The sequence below is a fragment of the Larimichthys crocea genome, chromosome XIV, assembly GCF_000972845.2.
Source record: "Larimichthys crocea isolate SSNF chromosome XIV, L_crocea_2.0, whole genome shotgun sequence".
Lineage (NCBI taxonomy): Eukaryota > Metazoa > Chordata > Actinopteri > Sciaenidae > Larimichthys > Larimichthys crocea.
This window is the reverse complement of record NC_040024.1, coordinates 3,978,957-3,999,957: the sequence shown is the minus strand read 5'-3', so window position 1 is coordinate 3,999,957 and position 21,001 is coordinate 3,978,957. Positions and strand designations below refer to the sequence as shown.

The following is a 21,001-nucleotide window of genomic DNA, read 5'->3' as shown; positions in this document are numbered from 1 at the left end:
GGCTGTAGGCACTAGAGAATGGGAGAAAGCGAGATAGGACATGGTGGAGGGGTGAAAAGCCTGCTGTGTATGTGCGCCATTCAGGAGGACGGGCAGCGGAGGGGAGGGGTGCATAATTCTCTGATAAGCGTGAGGGTTGTTTTGCTGGAGCCCTCTGTTCAGTCATGAGGAGGAGGAGGAGGAGGAGGAGGAGGAGGAAGTGGCTGCATGTTGGCTGACGCTGTATGCTGCTGCGCTTCGGGGCGATGGTACTTCCTGTTTCTAGACAGCCTGTATTTTAAGGACACTGTAAACAAGCCTGCTTTTCAGCACGCCTCTTTAAATAGCACGCACAGACTTCAATCACAACCTCCCGGAAAGACGGCGAGCCGAGAAAGTCTCACCGAAAAAGAAAGATACAAAGGGTTTTTTTTTTTTTTTTTGGGAGGGAGGGAGGTGGAGGGGCGATGGCGACGTGAGGTAAACCGATCCTGTGATCAAAAATAAAATCATAAATCACTAATAGCTGCTCTGACGTTAGAAGGAGACGAAAAGTAGAGCAGAGAGCGGTGGAGGAAAAAAAAAAGAAAGTGAGGCAGATGGTCAGGGGCGATGGCATCGTGCCAGGCGAAACAAAACAGGAGCACAGCAGAGAAACTCAAACACACACACACACACACACACACAAAAAAAAGTAAGAAGAGAGGCAGGGGCGAGTGGTACGGCCCGGAGAGAGCCACTGCAGGCGGCATGTGGCTGTAGTGTGCGAGGAGAGCGAGAAAGAGGGATAAAGGAAATGTAGCTAGGCAGGGAGGGAGGATGAGAAGAAGGAGTCGGGGAGAAAATGTAAAGAAGATTGGAGTGGGGATTGTAAGTGGGAGGTTCAGACAATTTAGGAGACGGTCCTGGGAGGGAGGGAAAGCGATCATGTGACTACAAGGGTGGACTGTACACAGAAAAGAGGTAGGCCAAGATAATTAAACAACGAGTACGAGGGGCAAAGGGAGCCTGAAAGACTGTGCCAGAGGTCAAAACCTCGGGAGAAGAGAGCAGTGGACAGCTCGGCGCAGCAGCATTGCCCAGGCGAGACTTGGCTGCACTGCGAGAACCCCAGATTAGCACTAAGCCGATTGCAACGCGAGGTGGGATCAAGAGCAATTAATTTAGCACCCAGATAGTTCCAGGAAGAGGCTGAAAGAACCTTAACAAAGCGCAGATCTCCTGCAAAACTCCTGGTGTATCCTCTGAGTCAAATACTAGCTGACTTAACATTCCTGCTCCCATCTGTTCTCCGCAAATGAGCGGCCTACAAAGAATCCTGTGTAAAAAGAGAGGAGACGAGAATTTTTTTGGAAGGTCTGAAAGGGTGTGTGGATGATAAAAGGAAAGGATAAAAGAAAGATGAAGACGCTTGGCAAGAGCTGACATGAGCCAAAACAAACACCCAAAGAACAGGACATTCTCTCGCAGACAGAAATGGGCTGGCCTGTTCCAAAGGGCTCTCGGAGAGAGCATGCCTCTGACCCTGCGTCACCCATTTTTATTACAAAACAACATCCTGGTGCGTAATTTAAGGGGAAATGCGGCCTACGACTTGATTATTTCTCGTTCGTATAATAACAGGCGATGCACTCGCTTATTTTGCGTGCGAGATCGACACGCGATTAGTGATCAAACCGGTTTCCCAAGCAGTTTATAACGTCTATTTTGCCTTCTGTACACTGGGATTGGTTATTTTTACAGTAATAAGTGCGTACAGTCTGATTCATACGCTTCAGTAAGGCCCCAAAAATCTCAGTTTAATAGTCCACGGGTGATGTTTAATCCACAGAACAGCATCACAGCCTGCAGGACACGTTTTAGTTTTTGGAGAAAGTTATCCACGCTCACAAACAGTGGCTGGATTATATATTAAAGCTGTGTTATGCAGTTTTTTGGTGAACTTCAGGTGTAATAGCTCACGATCTGAATTCATCTACTTATAGTTTAGGCTTTTTTTTATTGGAAATCAGAACCCCCCCCCCTCCAAAAAAAAGGCTCCTCCTCCCACCATGCTTTGCGTCTGCCCGTCTGTCTCTCCCTCCTCTCCCTCCTTGTTCGCCTACTTTATTGTGCTACAAAGCTCCCCCCTTTTGCCTAACTCCCCTCCAACCCCTGAAAACACACTGTCAGCCTCTGACAACACCAGACAAGAGCTCCCCCTAGATACATGAATCCTCACCCCTTCCAGGAATTAATGCCTCTGTAGGGCAAACAACACCCTGCTACATGTTCATACATGAATATATGAACCTGTGGTAGGAATAACGGGTTATGGCTAATTATACCTATAGCCTGAACAATGTATTTTTTATTTTTAATACATCACTGCGATGCCTGCTCATCCACCCATACAGATCAAGAACGTTATCAGGGTACCGGCATGCTTCATTTACTTGGATTTAAGGCGCTCTCTGCGGTTATAAAATGATACAAGAATAAAAAAAAATGTGACAAATTTCTATGAATGAAAAAACAGAAAATGTGAGTGAGTCAACAAACTTATTTTTAGGGCTAGAGCCTGACCGATTGAGTGAGTCAACAAACTTATTTTTAGGGCTAGAGCCTGACCGATATGGGATGTTTGAAACTGATAACAACAGATTTTGGACCACCAATACACCGTAAGCTTTCTGATTATATATATATTATATACCAGAGTAAGAACGCATATCGGATAGCACATATGCTGATATTGATATGTCTGCTCTAAGTCAATAACGGCTGATTTCAGTCAAGCTCCTCAAGATGCAGATTATTTGTTTTAGGGGATGGATCGGCCTTCGAAAAGAAGTCCTCAAAAGATTTGGAAGATTTGGTTTTTATACTAGTAAAATTAGGCAAATACTGACATGCACCATACGCTGCCGGGAGTCGTCTGAATCTATGCATGGATAAAATATGTCTCGCAAACATCAAGCTGCATGTTTCAATTACAGAGCAGTGGCAGAAGAAGAACCAAGAAGATGCTTCACTCAAGTCAAAGTAAGTTTAGGTCCTGCATTTTACATTTTACTCAAGTAAAAGTGCACAATTATTTCCAGCCAAAGTAAAAGTACTCCTTGCAGTAAAGTCCTTATTTTAGAGCGTTACATTAACTGATTTACTAACATGTAAGTAGCATTTCACAGGCAAGATTAAGCCAATTAAATCAATTTTACATCATGCAAACTAAAGAATATATTTCTAAGAATATTTTTCATGTAAAATCTAAATCTGCAACGTTGTTTTAATGAGTAGAAATTGCAACATTTTGCCTTGATCACATATAAAGTGGGGTCCAAAAGTCTGCGACCACTCATCAAAATATATACCACACTGAACTTGAGTTGTAATGGACTCCACAGGATTGTGTAAAACCTTGATGGCTCATGTTACCCCAGCATGATCTGACCGTGTGCCAAAGAGCTTCTTGTGATGTCACTTCACGCTTCTCCGTCTGCAAGCGCCCCCCCTCCCCCATAAATGTTCAACGCGGGTTGAGGTCAGGTGACTGCGGAGTAAAGGTCATGCCGATCAGGACTTCTTGACCTTCTTTGGTCTTCAAGTAGTTCTAGCAAAGCTTTGAGGCGTGCTCTGGGTCATTAACCAGCTGAAGTATGAATCTGTCTCCGCAAATATGCAAACCGCAGGGTGCAACACGTTGTTGAAGAATGGAATGCTACATCTCTTTTGTCAAGATGGAAACAATTCAGTGCAGGTGCCCGACTCCAGAGCAGCCAAAACACCCTCAGACTTGAATATTCCCACCTGTGATGAAGTTGCTTTTCTATCTCTCGAGGAACTAAACATGACGTATTGATGGTGCCGTCACTTTTGGTCTACCTGACTGTATTCTTGATACAGCTGATCTAGTTTCTGTGAAGGGTTTTAAAGCACTGCTCCCTGAGAAACCTTTAGTCCTTTACCCATGATTCGATGCTGAGAGAGCAGCTCTTTGCTTAGAATAACAATTTGACGTCTTACTTTCTGAATCCTTAATTATTTCCTGGTTTAGGAGAAAATATTAGAGGTTTTAAAATGTGGTCTGAGACTTTTGGACTCCACTGTTTAATGGAAAAAATAAATGGAAATACCTCAAAACATTTTGGCAGGCATACTTGAGTAAATGTACCTAGATCACACTGCTATATTCAGACAGCGTGTACTTTTTGTCTGAAGTCTGCTTATGCTATTTTTGAAGGCCAATTTTACCTGCAGTCATCTGAACAGGTACAGTATATGCTACGTTTACGAGCAGCCCACACTTTGATCTGTATTAATTTCACTATTAATCCTAAAACGCTCTGACGATGAAGTTATTTTCTTTCTGATATCACACGAGCATTCTGTGAAGATGCTTTACAAAGTGCTGTAACAATCTCAGATATCACAACTACCACATTTGTGTGAATTCCAACCAAACTACACAGTCACTGCCTCTATGCACTAACCTCCTTGCAGCGGTAGAGGGAGCGTGTCTGACAGCCTTGTGGAGGGGACTCACTTCCGCATAGAAAATGTGGTTGTGCAATGTCTTTGCAACGGTGATCGTTCTCAACAAGAGCCAGAGGAGGGAGCCAGCTGGTCTATAAAAGAATCCTTTGTATAGTCATGGTATTGCATGGCACATGGTGAACAAAGTGATTTACTGTCATACTCTAATATGCATTTCAGCTCTGACATGCACATGATTTTTAAAAAAAATCAGTTTATAAAAACCAGAACATGGTTTAACTCTGTAAGGATACTGCAGATGTGGCATGTATTGCTTGCTTGCTTGCTTGCTTGCTTCAGGGCTTGAATGAGGTCTTCCTCTGCTGGACCTACACCAAAAAGAGACGATGGCAAAAGGGGGCATGTTGATGCTGGTGGTAGCAGCACACAAACACTGGAGTTGTCCCACTTATATATCAACATGAACGTAACATTTTTGTTAAAAGAATAACACAACAGTCCATGTAGGTTCAGTGTCTTTATTTAAAACAAAAAGGCAGTCAAACTTGTGACACAACATGACATGAAAATGTTACATAGTAATAACATAGACATCAAAATTGAGATCACAGTCACCAGACAAACCAAAAATGAATGCTTCAATGGAGACTTATGGCTCTCAATGGGCCATGCATTAACACTGTTTAATGCTCTGCCTTTGGACAATTACATTAACACCAGCCAAACGTTACTTGTTCCCCTGGGCACCACTAACCGGATAAATCTATTGTGTAACAAGCTAAAGGAATTTCCTAGTCTCTGACTGAAGACTGATACTTAAAAACTACAGTTAAACACTTCAACTTTAAGTGAGGGAAAACGTCGCTATACCTTCTTTACTACAGTCACCGTAAAAACAAAAGATTACCAACTCGACAGCAAGCGTTTCTTTTCCAAAATACAGATCAGCAAAATGGCTTCAACTTCGACACCGACGAAGGACTCAAGAAGAAACACTGGCTTAGGGAACTTCCGAGCACTTTCTACCCCCGTCACATTACATTCAAGGAGATTAAAAACACCGTCGTATTCCCTGTTTTCTTAAAAGAAAGTCGACGTCTTTGTTAGATAAAAAATAAAAAATGCGTAGCTTATGTGGCAAGCCAAGTTTAAAAGCCAACACGAATATTCCAGACTCCATCTTTCTCGTCCACAACAAGAAGCGTATCGTCAAACACCGCCATGTTGGAGCTAGCAGCAATAGCCTTTAATTCAGACAGCTACTGTACAATACATCCCCGGTATCACCGTAAACAACACCGGCATAACGCGGTGTTAAGACAAAAGCTGCCACATCTGGAGGTTTAATCGCTAATAATTAAGCCGGGCGTTTTTGTTCCGTGTCGGCTAAACCCGTCATGCTATTTTACCTCAACGCTACATTAAAACACCTGCATAACGATGCGTAAAAACACCTTTTCACAGCCGTCAAAGCGGCGTTAAATGTGTCCGACAAAAGGCCGATAATCTGCACGGTAACACGGACGAACAGCGGGGAACACACCGACCGTTGACGACAAAGTAGTCCGTCGTTAAGCTAAACCACATCGCCAGCCTTAAGGCAAGAAATAAAACATATTTTTCATCTTAAGGTATTTCAAGTTGTAGTCAATCGGCTTCTAAATGACTTGTAATATTCTCACTTGTTGATATAATTCAATTTAGTGAACGGTTAAATAAAAACAGCCGGACTAACGTTTCTTAACCGCCAAAAAACCACTGCTTTCCGAAACGTGGCCTACCGACAATAGGGTAGATTTTAACAAAAATATCAAAAACTTAAAAATGACTAAACAGTACAACTGAACACAAATCACACACAGAATATGTACATGTAAAAATGGTTAAAATCCGTTGAAAAAAAGGCGTTAAATGAAGACTTAAGGCTTCACCCAGACTTTCCTATAGGGCGTACGGGAAAATCCAGTCCGCTGGTCGGCCGTCCCTCGCAGGCGAGTCCGAGGCTTTGCAACAAAGTCCCATCGATCCAAGAATGCAAAGGTCGAAAACCCGACAGCTCAATGTATTTCTAACGTACCTCGAAAATAATCCATTATACAAGTGTTTGAACATGAAAATATCATGTATTTCAACAATTATGTCCCTGTTTAATCAACGGTCTTAACAGGCCTCAGCCCTGAGCCTCTTTTCTTAGAGCCCAGGCTGATCTACAGCGAGACGAAGGGGCGAACAGAGATTTTTTTTATTTTTGCTCTGAGGAAAGAAATTCACATCGGCCACACTCGGCAAACATCGGAAGCGGGGCGGGTTTTGTTGAAATTATTCTAAGAAGGTTCATTTCTTTGTCGCCATTGGTCGTCTCCTTGTTGCTACTTAATATTAATAAGAAAGGGGACCAATCAGGAGGATTTTAATCGAATATTCATATATTGTATGCAAAATAGATATCGTACCACCTACTCTGTTTTAATAAAGCCAATCAGGATGACTTTAGATTAAATCAACGCCCGCCTTTGGTTGTGATTCGTCCAAAAAATAAACGTGCTCTCTAATTGGCTGTGCGTGCGATAAAATTAATTATTCATATAACTGTCTTGAATGGCCAATGAGCGTTTTACTACACAGATCCATGTCCCACCTACCGAAGAGTCAGCCCCTGCCTTTTTGAGTGTGCAACCCCGTAGCATCCACTCAGTCTATATAACCAAGCGTTGAGCCGCTTCACGCTCAGAAGCGCTTAGAGCGCTCCAGAGTGTAGATCAAGAAAAGGGAAGGGAACAGTCGGTAGCCATCTTAGTTAGGACCAAAACACAAATAATTCGGCTATATAGGCAACCGACAGTATAGGTCCCTGGGATATCGCCTTCGGAGACTTTCCGGTCACCGTTGGCGGCCTGACCAGAGTCGTGGTGACTATTTAAAGGCTGTTCCTGCTCACAAAGCGGCGTGCCGAGGAAGGACGCGTCTCTTTGAATAGACAGGATGCACGGACCGCCCTCCGGCGACAGCGCATGCCCATTGCGCACGATCAAGAGAGTTCAGTTCGGCATCATCAGCCCAGATGAGCTTGTAGGTTTTCTTTCTGGGGGTGGGGGGGTGAAGCTGGGGTACTTGATTCTTTTAATTCTCGGACACATCACACATCACTATTTCTTGACTTATCTTGTAGTTTTAACATATATATGTGGCAAAGACACGGTTCTGTTTACAACGGGGAGACGCTCGCTGTTAGCCTAGCCTAGCCTAGCTGTGTCAGGCTGGTGGAGCTTGTGCTAACTAGCATGTAGCAGGAAGTTTGAAAAACTTAAAGCACAACATTCTCCGAAAGGATCCACGCTAATACATCAATTAAACCCCCTTTTTATTCACGTAATGTACCTTGTAGGCCCACCAGTAAGTAGAAATTTTGTTTTGTTTCGTAGCTTTTCGCCGTGGAGAAAGCTTGTTTGACGCTCTGTTGTTCTCTCACACAATAAATTTAATAAAAGGGTAATGTTACTTCAACAAAATCAGATATGCATGTTTTCTTTAACTGAGGTTTTAATGGTTATGATGAATGAAACTAGATTATTTGTTTATGTATATGAGCATAACCTTTATATATCACAGTTCATCAAGTTATTGTTTACTAAACAGTCTTTGGTCAAACTTTATGGTAATTAAATTCACGCTTTGTAGAAATTTAGATGATGAATTGTTGTGGGGTAATAAATATTTATGGCAGATTTATATTATATCACTGACCGTAGAGGATTAATCCAACTCATACACATGGTTTATTTCTCCCCAGAAACGGATGTCCGTTACGGAGGGGGGGATCAAATACCCCGAGACAACAGAAGGAGGACGTCCTAAACTCGGTGGCCTTATGGACCCGAGACAAGGGGTCATAGAACGAACTGGGAGATGTCAGACATGTGCAGGTACGGCGTCATATTTTAAAATATATATATATCGATCGGCTGTCTGATGTCAGGACTTAATGGAGTTTGTTTCCTCAGGCAACATGACAGAATGCCCCGGCCACTTTGGGCACATAGAGCTGGCGAAGCCAGTTTTCCATGTCGGCTTCGTGACAAAGATCATGAAGGTTCTTCGATGCGTCTGCTTCTTTTGCTCTAAGCTGTTAGTGGATTCAGTAAGTATAATTAGCGCGTTACAGCACGTTATGATGAAAATTTTATTTTTTTATCCTAAACAAATAATTTGTCTTGTTTTGAAATGTAATTTTCTCCCGCTGCTTTTGCTTCTAGAACAATCCGAAGATCAAAGACATCTTGGTGAAATCTAAAGGGCAGCCCAGGAAGCGTCTCACGCACGTCTACGAGCTGTGCAAAGGCAAAAATATCTGCGAAGGAGGGGAGGAGATGGACAACAAATTCGGAATGGAACAGCAGGAGACCGAGGAGGACATCACCAAGGAGAAGGTATATGGTCGGAGTCCTTTCGTCATAGCTAATGGACGTTCTCAACATTCACAACTGACTCAACTTATTGTCTTTCTCACTCTCTTCATTATTTGACCCACGCAGGGCCACGGTGGCTGTGGACGCTACCAGCCACGTATCAGACGCTCCGGCTTGGAGCTGTACGCCGAGTGGAAGCACGTCAACGAGGATTCGCAGGAGAAGAAAATCCTGCTGAGTCCCGAGCGCGTGCACGAGATCTTCAAGCGCATCTCCGACGAAGAGGACGTCATCTTGGGCATGGACCCCAAGTTCGCCCGACCTGAATGGATGATTGTAACTGTGCTGCCGGTGCCGCCGCTGGCTGTCAGGCCTGCTGTAGTCATGCAGGGGTCTGCTCGCAACCAGGTAAAGAAATACGATCCCAAAACGGATGTTTAGTTGTTTGTAGACTGCACCCGATGATGATGATAACAACGATTCATCAATTAACTTCTGTCTTAAAGGATGACTTGACCCACAAGCTCGCAGACATCGTCAAAATCAACAACCAGCTGAGAAGAAACGAGCAGAGTGGTGCGGCAGCTCACGTCATCGCTGAGGACGTCAAACTGCTCCAGTTTCACGTCGCCACCATGGTGGACAACGAATTGCCCGGCCTGCCAAGGGTACGCCTGCACTAAGTTAGATTTCTACCCAGCACAAAATTCTGTTGTTTTCTGTATTCTTATGGTGATTTTAATGTTTCTTCTCACAGGCGATGCAAAAGTCTGGCCGTCCTCTCAAATCCATAAAACAGCGTCTAAAGGGGAAGGAGGGGCGAGTCCGAGGTAACCTCATGGGCAAGCGTGTGGACTTCTCCGCCCGAACTGTCATCACGCCCGACCCCAACCTGCAAATCGACCAAGTAGGCGTACCGCGATCCATCGCAGCCAACATGACCTTCCCTGAAATCGTCACACCCTTTAATATCGACAGGTACCGTGGAGGTCCAGCTGTTTTGACTTGTGAATGTGTTAATAAAAATAAAAAAGGCAGCTAATTTATTCTGATGACCTCCGTCCTAGATTACAAGAGCTGGTGCGAAGAGGCAACAGCCAGTACCCAGGAGCCAAATACATCATCCGTGACAACGGAGACAGAATTGACCTGCGATTCCACCCTAAACCAAGTGACCTCCATCTGCAGATTGGCTACAAGGCAAGATTTAAAATAATTAGAACTTGTAATAATTATATTCCATACAAGACGTTTTTATCCTGACTAAAAAACAACATTTTCTTCTGTTTTAGGTGGAAAGACACATGTGTGACGGAGACATCGTCATCTTCAACCGGCAGCCTACACTACATAAAATGTCCATGATGGGGCACAGGGTCCGGATCCTGCCGTGGTCCACGTTTCGACTCAACCTCAGGTATCAAATGAAGACCAGACCCCTCCAGCTTTGATAATTGTTTACTTTGAAACCGGTGGTAGCTTAATAATTGATCTAATTATCAAGCCAGCCAGTGTGGTGTAGCATTTCTAACATCCTTTCCTCGTGTCTCACTCCAGTGTCACCACCCCATACAATGCTGACTTTGACGGGGATGAGATGAACCTCCACCTGCCCCAGTCCCTCGAGACGAGGGCAGAGATCCAGGAGCTCGCTATGGTGCCGCGTATGATCGTGACACCCCAGTCTAACAGACCCGTCATGGGTATCGTGCAGGATACACTCACGGCTGTCCGCAAATTCACCAAGAGAGACGTCTTCTTAGAGCGGGTATGGAGAGCGTCACGAGAGCAGCTGCAGTTTTTTTTTTTTTTGGTCTGAAAGAGTCTAAACACTATTTTTTCTCCACCCCAGGGTGAAGTGATGAACCTCCTCATGTTCCTCTCCACTTGGGACGGGAAAGTGCCTCAGCCGGCCATCCTCAAGCCCCGTCCTCTGTGGACGGGCAAGCAGATCTTCAGCTTAATCATTCCCGGACACATCAACGTGATCCGCACACACAGCACCCATCCTGACGATGAAGACAGCGGCCCTTACAAGCACATCTCACCCGGTGATACCAAGGTACATTATTTAAACGTGCATCGGTTTCAAAGGCTGAAAATTAATTACAGTGCAAATGACCCACTGTTCTGCTCGCTCACACAGGTCATAGTGGAGAACGGAGAGTTGATCATGGGCATCCTGTGTAAGAAATCTCTGGGAACCTCCGCCGGCTCCCTCGTCCACATCTCCTATCTGGAGATGGGCCACGACATCACCCGACTCTTCTACTCCAACATTCAGACTGTGGTCAACAACTGGCTGCTCATCGAGGGTAAGAAAAACAGCAGCGCACATCAGGCAGCAGTTTCAGAAATGACGTGCGTTATATTGTTTGCCGTTGTTTTGTCTGAATATTTACGAGTAAAATCATTTTCTTCAGGTCATTCCATTGGTATCGGTGACTCCATTGCTGATGCAAAGACGTACCTTGACATCCAGAACACCATCAAGAAAGCCAAACAGGATGTGATAGAGGTAAGCACAAAGTATTTCTGCCATTTTTTTCCTGCAAAAATCTGAATACAGAGAAGTTTAATTCAACCTTTTGCCTTTTTGTCTGCCAGGTCATTGAGAAAGCCCACAACAACGAGCTGGAGCCGACTCCCGGTAACACACTAAGGCAGACCTTTGAGAACCAGGTGAATCGTATCCTCAACGACGCTCGTGACAAAACGGGATCCTCAGCCCAGAAGTCTCTGTCTGAGTACAACAACTTCAAGTCCATGGTGGTGGCTGGCTCTAAGGGATCAAAGATTAACATCTCCCAGGTAAAATAATCCACCTAACTAATCGCTACCTTACAGTGAATGCATCCGTGGTTTGATTCACATTATCTTTGACGCTCATCTTCCCTCCTCATTCAGGTTATCGCCGTGGTGGGGCAACAGAACGTTGAGGGTAAACGAATCCCCTTCGGCTTCAAACACCGCACTCTGCCTCACTTCATTAAGGATGATTACGGCCCTGAGAGTAGAGGCTTTGTGGAGAACTCCTACCTGGCTGGCCTGACGCCAACCGAGTTCTTCTTTCACGCCATGGGAGGCAGAGAGGGTCTGATCGACACAGCCGTCAAGACTGCTGAGACTGGTAAGTCCACGCAGCCGGGCGAGACAAAAGAGAGTCAGGTTGTAGAAGGAAAGGGCGTTTTAAATTTAATTTAAATCTGTTACAGGTTACATCCAGCGTCGTCTGATCAAGTCCATGGAGTCGGTGATGGTGAAGTACGACGGCACGGTGCGTAACTCCATCAACCAGGTGGTTCAGCTGCGTTACGGCGAGGACGGCCTGGCGGGAGAAAATGTGGAGTTCCAAAACGTGGCAACACTCAAACCCTCACACAAGGCCTTTGAAAAGAAGTAAGACCCACATCCATATGTAATTAGGCCTGTGGTGTTACATTTATTGAGACAAAGTGGAAGGGAGTTAAAGTCACAAACCTCCTGTAACTTTCTTTTTAATCCATCTAGGTTTAAGTTCGACTGCACCAACGAGCGAGCGCTGAGGCGCATGCTGCAGGAAGACGTCGTAAAAGACGTGCTGACCAATGCCCACGTGCAGAGTGCCTTGGAGAGGGAGTTTGATAAGATGAAGGAGGACAGGGAGGTCCTCCGAGCCATTTTCCCCACCGGGGACAGTAAGGTGCGTGGGCGCGTTCGTAGACACACCAGCGCTCTTAAAACAAGTCTCTCGGTCTGCCACGTGAACTCAAAAACGACTCACATGCTGCGATGTGTGTCCTCGCCCTGCAGGTGGTGCTGCCGTGCAACCTGGCCAGAATGATCTGGAACGCTCAAAAGATCTTCCGCATCAACACTCGAACCCCAACAGACCTCAATCCTCTGAGGGTTGTCGACGGTAAGCTCAAAAAAAATAACAAACCTCATTAACCACAGGACAATATATCACCAGTCACTGTTTATTCTTCCTCTGTAAAATGAGCCATTAACTAAAGCACACACACACACAGACAGCTTCTTCACCATATGTGCAGTTACAGGATTTTGTGAACCATGTGGAAGAAGCACCGGCTGTAGAATTAGAGCGAGGAGCTCGTGACCTGGCCTCAGGTGCCCCTTAAAGCCGCGTAAAGCCACCTGGTGAATCCCCATCTGTTACGTAACAAGTTCAAGTCTCTTTGCTAAAGAGACTTATAGCCTCACAGCATCGAGGATCCACGTTTTATACCATAATCACATTAAGATAGAATATTGTCTGGCAGGTAGAGATCTATTTTATTAAATTTCCCATCTTTTAGTTGGACAGCAAAGAGAAAACACACCAGAAATCCCCTCGAATATCAATTCTTAGACACGAATGTGGAGCATAAATCTCAATCTTTGTGTGTGTTTGGATCCCCAGGTGTCCAGGAGCTGAGTAAGAAGCTCGTGATTGTGAATGGCGACGACCCGCTGAGCAGACAGGCGCAGCAGAACGCCACCCTGCTCTTCAACATCCACCTGCGCTCCACGCTCTGCTCCAAACGCATGACGGAGGAGTTCCGTCTTTCCACCGAGGCGTTCGACTGGCTACTAGGAGAGATCGAGACCAAATTCAATCAGTCCATTGTAGGTTTATCATATCATGTTCGTTTGAGAGCTACCGGACTGTTAACCATTGAGCTTTTTATTAATTCCACATCGTCCTCTGTTCTCAGGCCCATCCAGGTGAAATGGTCGGTGCTCTGGCTGCTCAGTCGCTGGGAGAGCCAGCCACCCAGATGACCCTGAACACTTTCCACTACGCCGGTGTGTCAGCCAAGAACGTAACACTCGGTGTGCCTCGTCTAAAGGAGTTGATCAACATCTCAAAGAGGCCCAAAACACCCTCCCTGACTGTTTTCCTGCTGGGTCAGGCGGCACGTGACGCTGAGAGGGCCAAGGACATCCTCTGTCGACTGGAGCACACCACCCTCCGAAAGGTGAGAGGAATTATTCACGGTTTCATATCCAGAATTTATTAATAGCTGTGAGTAGAAAGCTAAAAGTGAGCTTTTTCTTTTTCTACACAGGTGACGGCCAACACAGCCATCTACTACGACCCCAACCCCCAGAACACGGTGGTGGCCGAGGACCAGGAGTGGGTTAACGTCTACTACGAGATGCCCGACTTTGACGTGACGCGCATTTCGCCCTGGTTGCTGCGCATCGAGCTCGACCGCAAGCACATGACCGACCGCAAGCTGACTATGGAGCAGATTGCAGAGAAGATCAACGCAGGTGGGTCGTGTGCACGTGTCCTTATTCAGCACTTTTAACAGAAACAAGGTGATTTCTTTATCTTTTTTTTCCCCCTCTCAATGACACGTTTTGTTTTTGTGCAAGGTTTCGGAGATGACCTGAACTGTATTTTCAATGACGACAACGCAGAGAAGCTCGTCCTGCGGATCAGGATCATGAACAGCGACGAGAACAAGTTCCAAGAGGTGAGCGATGATGTTTTTTATTAAATAACGGCGAAGACGCTGTTTCCATGCCGATCATAAATAACTGGATTTTTCTTTGTCCAGGACGAGGAGGTGGTGGACAAAATGGATGACGATGTGTTTTTGAGGTGCATCGAGTCCAACATGCTAACAGACATGACCCTTCAAGGCATTGAGCAGATCAGCAAGGTAACAAAGTGAACACACACACACACGCTGTTGGTTTTCACTCCCAGTGTCACCAGTAAGTCAAACATCACACTCTTCTCGTTTTAGGTGTACATGCACTTGCCCCAGACCGACAATAAGAAGAAGATCATCATCACAGAGGACGGTGAGTTCAAGGCCCTGCAGGAGTGGATCCTTGAGACAGACGGAGTGAGCCTCATGAGGGTCCTCAGCGAGAAGGATGTAGATCCCGTCAGGACCACCTCCAACGACATTGTGGAGATCTTCACGGTAGGAGAGCACAAAAAAAGAACAAGTTTCTCTCAAGAATAGAGTTAGAACAGACTTTTTAAAGAGTCTTCTGTCGTCTTTGTGTAGGTGTTGGGAATCGAGGCAGTGCGAAAGGCTCTGGAGAGGGAGTTGTACCACGTCATCTCCTTCGACGGTTCCTACGTCAACTACCGTCACTTGGCTCTGCTTTGTGACACCATGACGTGCCGCGGTCACTTGATGGCCATCACACGTCACGGCATCAACCGTCAAGACACAGGACCGCTCATGAAGTGTTCCTTTGAGGAGACGGTGAGTCTCTCGTCTTAAAATCATCAACTACTTTATCCTTGATGCCATTTTATGACTGAATTCCTGTTTTGCTCCTCCAGGTGGATGTGTTGATGGAGGCGTCATCCCACGGTGAGAGCGACCCCATGAAGGGTGTGTCGGAGAACATTATGCTCGGCCAGCTCGCTCCAGCTGGGACAGGGTGTTTTGATCTGCTGTTGGATGCTGAGAAGTGTAAATATGGCATGGAGATCCCCACGAACATACCCGGCATCAGCGTGGCTGGACGTAAGTGGAGATGGATGTAATGCAGATTGGAATGTACAGCCAATGTAGTATAAGTGTCATGATGTTTATGATCTCCGTCCATCTTATTTGCAGCCACTGGCATGTTCTTTGGCACGGTGCCGAGCCCCATGAGCGGTATGTCACCTGCCATGACCCCGTGGAACACAGGAGCAACACCAGCCTACGGTGCCTGGTCCCCCAGTGTTGGTGAGTGTGTACCGAGGTCGCTTTGCTTCTTCTTTTTTGTTTCTTTTTTTATTTCATTCACTAAATTTTGCCCTTTTTTTGTTTCGCTTCCAGGAAGCGGCATGACCCCCGGAGCAGCAGGTTTCTCTCCCAGCGCAGCGTCAGATGCAAGTGGCTTCTCTCCAGGCTACTCGCCGGCCTGGTCTCCCACTCCTGGGTCTCCAGGATCTCCAGGACCTGCCAGCCCATACATCCCATCTCCAGGTTAGACACTGCAGAAATCTCTTTTACAGTTTGTTACCTAGTTCAAATAATTTGTATAAATAGGAAATAACAGTGGCCCAACAGCGGATCCCTGAGGCACTCCTCGAGTTTTTCAAACCTTAAAAAGTTTTTCTGTTTTTTACGTCTTCAGGTGGAGCCATGTCACCCAACTACTCACCCACCTCCCCAGCCTACGAGCCTCGCTCGCCTGGAGGCTACACCCCACAGAGTCCCGGCTATTCCCCAACATCTCCCTCCTACTCTCCCACTTCTCCCTCTTACTCCCCCACCAGCCCCAACTACAGCCCGACATCACCTTCCTACTCACCCACCTCGCCCAGCTATTCCCCTACCTCCCCCTCCTATTCTCCCACGTCTCCATCTTATTCACCAACGTCTCCCTCCTACTCCCCTACCTCCCCGTCTTACTCCCCCACGTCCCCCTCCTACTCTCCCACCTCACCAAGCTACAGCCCGACGTCGCCGAGCTACAGCCCGACGTCACCCAGCTACTCGCCCACCTCACCTTCATACTCCCCCACCTCCCCGTCCTACTCCCCCACCTCTCCTTCCTACTCGCCGACCAGCCCAAGCTACAGCCCCACATCACCAAACTACACTCCCACCTCGCCCAGTTACTCCCCCACCTCTCCCTCCTACTCCCCTACATCACCCTCTTACTCTCCAACCTCCCCCAACTACACCCCGACCAGCCCCAACTACTCCCCCACCTCTCCCTCGTACTCCCCTACCTCTCCATCCTACTCACCCTCCAGTCCACGTTACACCCCGCAGTCACCTACCTACACACCGAGCTCCCCCTCCTACTCCCCCAGCTCCCCCTCCTACTCCCCCACTTCCCCCAAATACACCCCGACTTCACCCTCCTACAGCCCCAGCTCCCCGGAGTACACCCCCACCTCACCCAAATACTCCCCCACCTCGCCAAAGTACTCCCCAACGTCGCCGAAGTACTCGCCGACTTCTCCCACCTATTCCCCGACGACTCCAAAATACAGCCCCACCTCTCCTACCTACTCCCCCACCTCTCCCACTTACACCCCCACCAGTCCCAAATACTCCCCTACCTCCCCTACCTACTCCCCAACTTCACCCAAGTACTCGCCCACGTCTCCTACGTACTCACCAACTAGTCCGAAAGGTTCCACGTACAGCCCCACCTCCCCTGGATACAGCCCCACCTCGCCGACCTACAGCCCGGCCATCAGCCCCGACGACAGCGACGAGGAGAACAACTGATGAGCCTCGGACGAGAAGGGGAGGCAGCTGAAGAAACCCCGTCACCTCACGGACGACACCTCGAAGGACAGCACCTTTAACCAGCTGGAGGTGGCGGTGCTTTCTAGCCACAGGGGTCCCAGTTGTGATAGTTTTTCTTTTTTAAAGGGGAAATCTCTCCTTTTTTTTGAGGGTTGGGGAACCTCTGTTGTACTCCAGTCTTGACCATCTGAGGGCCCCCTTTTACCACAAGAAATTGTTAAAACTATTATGTGAAAGACTTGAACTGCTTTGCCTGAAGGAGAGAAAAAAAAAAGGCTGCCTTTTGAAATAGTTTTTTTTTATTTTCACATGGGGTGTTGGAGCAAAACTTGCAAATCCCGAGAGGAAGACGTGGTGACAGAGAGGAAATGTCCCTTTTTAAACTTTATAGCGTACTGCATCCAGTCTCTCTCTCAGTCTCTAAATGTTGGGTGTATAGTTGTGGAGAGCGTACATATTGCCAAAAGCCTTTTTGAGAAGTTGGATTGTATTTCTCACTTAAAGCTCTAAATGAAAATCGAGGAGGTTAGAATTTGTTTACTGCATATTTCACCAAGGTGTATCTTGTTAGACCTTTCGCTGCTTTTGTAAAAACAAAAATTACACTTGCTGCCAGTTTGGTGGCGGCATTTTATGGATCCAAGACGGAGCTTTAGGTGTAAAATAGATCGTCTAAAGAAGAAGAAAGTTTCCTGACGAGCATGATAGGAGAGAGAAACTGGCTTGCAGGGAAATTAAATTTCACTCTGAACATCATTGACTACATAGGTGTATGTACCCCATCGCCCTTCCCTCTTCCTCCTTCACACCCCAAAGACAAAAAAACCTTGAAAGATGTCATGAAAAACACCCACCAGCATCCTCTTGTTCCTCTACCATTCTTTTTGGAGACTTGTGCATCAGAAGAGAGAGAGAGAGAGAAACAAAAAACAGAAAAACACTTTTCCAGATAATATTCTTCTTCCTGTGACACTGGGAATTTAAAAAGATTTATATATTAAAAAAAGGAAAAAAAATTACTAGAATGACTATTCTGTCTTTGATTTTGATTCTAGGAGGAAATGGGGGCACACATGGACAAGGCGTACTAGTTTTTGGCGTTGCTGCTTTTGTCATTGTTTGCATGAGTAGCACATGTTAATACATTTTAATCGAGCTTTAGGTTGGAAAATTGTTTATTTTCAAATCTCCTCCCACTTCTCGCTGATCTTCGTCCCCATTTCCGATAGCTTGACATGTACACAGAATTATTTGGACAATTTATTTAAGAAAGAAAGTTAACTACTATTCTGTGTGAATATGAATAGAGGAAAATTAAGATTTTTTTTTTTTTGGCTTTTCTCTAGTTTGCTTTTGGTGACTTTGTAAAACCTGTTTGCAGGAGGCTCATGTTCATGTACTGTGGATGAAGGGGCAGGGGACGGAGGGGAGTCTTTTTTTTTTTTTTTTTTTTTTTTTACTTCCCGTTCTCCCCAACAGTCAGTTTTTTGTTTTTGCTGTAACGGCGACGACTTTGCTCTTTTCACTTAACACTTGTACGAAATGTTGCATGCTTTCAGCAGGTCGTGATGTCGCTTCAGTTAAACATAAGAAGGGCAAAAAAAAAAAAAACGTTCAGTGCCCAGTTCAGTGTTTTCACTTCTCGGGACGCCAGAGGGCAACATTTGTCCTCCTGTTGGCTCTTTTTTTTTTTTCCACAACAGAACAGTTTATTTTCTTTTAAGCAGAGATGGTCCTGGAGAAATGACACTTTTGGGCTTCTCTATTTAAAAAAAACAAAACAAACAACCTTACCCACTACATTAGTGTGATCTTCGTTTTGAATATGGGTGCTTTCTCACATGACTCGACCTAGTTTGACTCTGTCTGTACGCCTGATGACAATGGAAACAGTTTCTCCTTCCCCCCTCCTCCTCCTCGTTCCATTTGACGTCGTTTCTGAATTTACCGGACTAAGCTGGGTCTCCTCCCTCTTTCCCCTTCATCCATAAGTGATCCTCACATCTGAAATCAGTGTTTCTTTTTTTTTTTTTTTACCAGTGTATGTACCTGTGACAAGGGGAATCATGGGGAGGGGGGTACTGGGTCTGACTGGGAGTCTTTATCAGATCAAATTCAACCTTTTGGGTTTAAACGTCAGATTTTTTGCAAAAACATTGCTTCCAAGATGATCTTGAATTGAAAGGACTGCATCTTTTTGGCCTTTGAGATAAAGCAGGTTTGGTATTTGCACTTAGTAAATATTTTTTGGTGGACCTAAACACCAGACATTTGTGATATTTTTTTTTGTCCACTATATGCTTGCATCCTAATCCTGTTGTCTTAACCGTGTGCTGTCCAGTCAATTCAGACTCATCCGAAACAACTCCCAGGTTGTATGAATGTGCGCGTGAGTGATCGGTCGGTGTGCATCCGAGGGCGAGACAGGGTTTCAAACTGAGGAAAGACTTCACATGTCTGGGCAAAAAGGAAGGTTTAACTTGAAATTGCCACTGTATAGAAATCAGTTCATTATCTCATTCTCTGTATCTTTGTTCTGTTTGTTTTTTGACTTGGAAAAAAATGAATAAAAGTTTTACTACATGTCTGTCTCCGTCTCTCTCTCTGTGTGTCCTCTGAGGCAGGAGGACATGAGAGTACGTACAGTATGAACAGCATCTGCAGATTAGTGACAATATCTACATTTTTGTTTTTACTTTTAAAGTATTTAAAGTAAATTTTGCTGTTTTTTTTGTTGTTGATTGAATGTTGAATGAAAGGTAACATGCTTCTTCCTCTTGGGGGCGATCTTGTTCTGCTGTTGCAGGATGTTAACTCATCAATCAGACTAATTACAATAAAAAATAACAATAACACTGAAACAGTGAGTAATTATTAAAAATCTGACTTGTTTGCAGACTGCAGTGATGTTAGCAGCCTATAATCACACACTTACAGTCATTCTACATCCAAAAACAGCACGTGGAGGGAGGTGGAGCTGCCGTCTCTCCTCTGTGCTGCCACCAGATGGAGAGAGGGCTTTCCCATGGGAGTCTGATATGCACTCAGACAGGGTTTGGATGTATTTGTTTCCCCGGAAGAGCCACTCAGAGTATCACACAGTGTAACATAAACCATTTTCCTATTTTCTCAGGTATCACTACAGGCAAAAACATTTATCAATTTTAACATCTTCTTTTGGACACGTGGAAAAAAAATGCCCAAAATAAACATTTAGATATTTATTTTACTTCACTTTGTCTATGTATGTCTGTAGAATTAACCAAATGAAAAGCATTAATAGTTCAGATAACTTGAAGTACAAAAATAATTATTTTTTATAAATGTATGCAATCAACTGGGGAAGTTACATGGGGAAGTTAAATGTTATACCCTATTCACTTGTAGTGTCACTCTGACTCTGAGCTATAAAATCTCCACTTCATTATACTTATATTCCAGATTTATTCCTATCTACAGTATATTTTGAAGTTTTTTTACAGAGGGGTGTGTGCATATATCATTCATAACCTTATTTATGTAACATTTTATTCCTTAAAATGTGTCAACGTGTGGTAGCATTTTCTGATAAAATGAGAACTCCCTCTGTAAAAACCTTTGACTCTAATATGTCAGCAAAATAAAACTTCGACTTCATTTAGTGTTCATATTTCTGGAATGCAAATTAACACATTTTTAATGAGATTTAAACTTAACATCTCAGAGAGGCTGTAATACAAACTGTGAAACAGAATAAGTTCAGAATCTTTTGTTGCATGAATATTGATTTGATTTATTAATTTTGTTTCAAAGTTTACATATTTTCTTATTTTAATTGTGCTAACTGAGATTATCCAGTGAAATCCAGTTGATTCAGTGGTACTTTTAGGTCCTTAACATTTACATCTTTAACTCAGTACATTTTAAAAACAGAAGCTTCAAGACAGT

General features: G+C 45.0%; 2 protein-coding genes across 5 annotated transcripts in view; one reads left to right on the top strand and one right to left on the bottom strand.

Annotated features, from left to right (window-relative positions):
- zbtb4 (zinc finger and BTB domain containing 4) overlaps nucleotides 1-6,520 on the bottom strand; it is a 27,347-nt gene extending 20,827 nt beyond the window's left edge. The window contains exons 1-3 of one of the 4 annotated variants that reach the window (XM_027288014.1): nucleotides 6,397-6,520; nucleotides 4,736-4,823; nucleotides 4,452-4,586 (exon numbers count right to left, since the gene is read on the bottom strand). The gene's annotated coding sequence lies outside the window, so the exon portion shown is untranslated. Of the gene's footprint in view, nucleotides 1-4,451; nucleotides 4,600-4,735; nucleotides 4,824-6,396 lie in introns of those variants that run through there. The other 3 variants (XM_027288013.1, XM_027288012.1, XM_019268815.2) reach the window with 3 other exon arrangements.
- A 656-nt stretch (nucleotides 6,521-7,176) lies between these two features.
- polr2a (RNA polymerase II subunit A) lies at nucleotides 7,177-19,657 on the top strand. Its single transcript, XM_027287751.1, has 29 exons — nucleotides 7,177-7,524; nucleotides 8,246-8,378; nucleotides 8,457-8,593; nucleotides 8,709-8,882; nucleotides 8,988-9,269; nucleotides 9,368-9,529; nucleotides 9,619-9,839; nucleotides 9,929-10,061; nucleotides 10,154-10,278; nucleotides 10,419-10,629; nucleotides 10,714-10,923; nucleotides 11,008-11,176; nucleotides 11,285-11,379; nucleotides 11,469-11,672; nucleotides 11,769-11,991; nucleotides 12,077-12,260; nucleotides 12,372-12,543; nucleotides 12,654-12,759; nucleotides 13,264-13,469; nucleotides 13,559-13,822; nucleotides 13,913-14,120; nucleotides 14,226-14,326; nucleotides 14,411-14,515; nucleotides 14,603-14,785; nucleotides 14,873-15,076; nucleotides 15,157-15,343; nucleotides 15,437-15,550; nucleotides 15,644-15,793; nucleotides 15,945-19,657. The coding sequence occupies exons 1-29, from the start codon at nucleotides 7,438-7,440 to the stop codon at nucleotides 17,051-17,053; spliced, it is 5,859 nt and encodes a 1,952-aa protein (XP_027143552.1). The 5' UTR covers nucleotides 7,177-7,437; the 3' UTR covers nucleotides 17,054-19,657.
- Nucleotides 19,658-21,001: the final 1,344 nt, after the last annotated feature.

Excerpts from the sequence above, each read along its gene's own strand:
- polr2a (XM_027287751.1), top strand. The coding sequence starts at position 7,438 with ATGCACGGACCGCCCTCCGGCGACAGCGCATGCCCATTGCGCACGATC. Across the intron at positions 9,840-9,928 it reads ACACCCTTTAATATCGACAG|ATTACAAGAGCTGGTGCGAA; the intron begins GTACCGTGGAGG and ends CCTCCGTCCTAG. Across the intron at positions 14,786-14,872 it reads ACATTGTGGAGATCTTCACG|GTGTTGGGAATCGAGGCAGT; the intron begins GTAGGAGAGCAC and ends GTCTTTGTGTAG.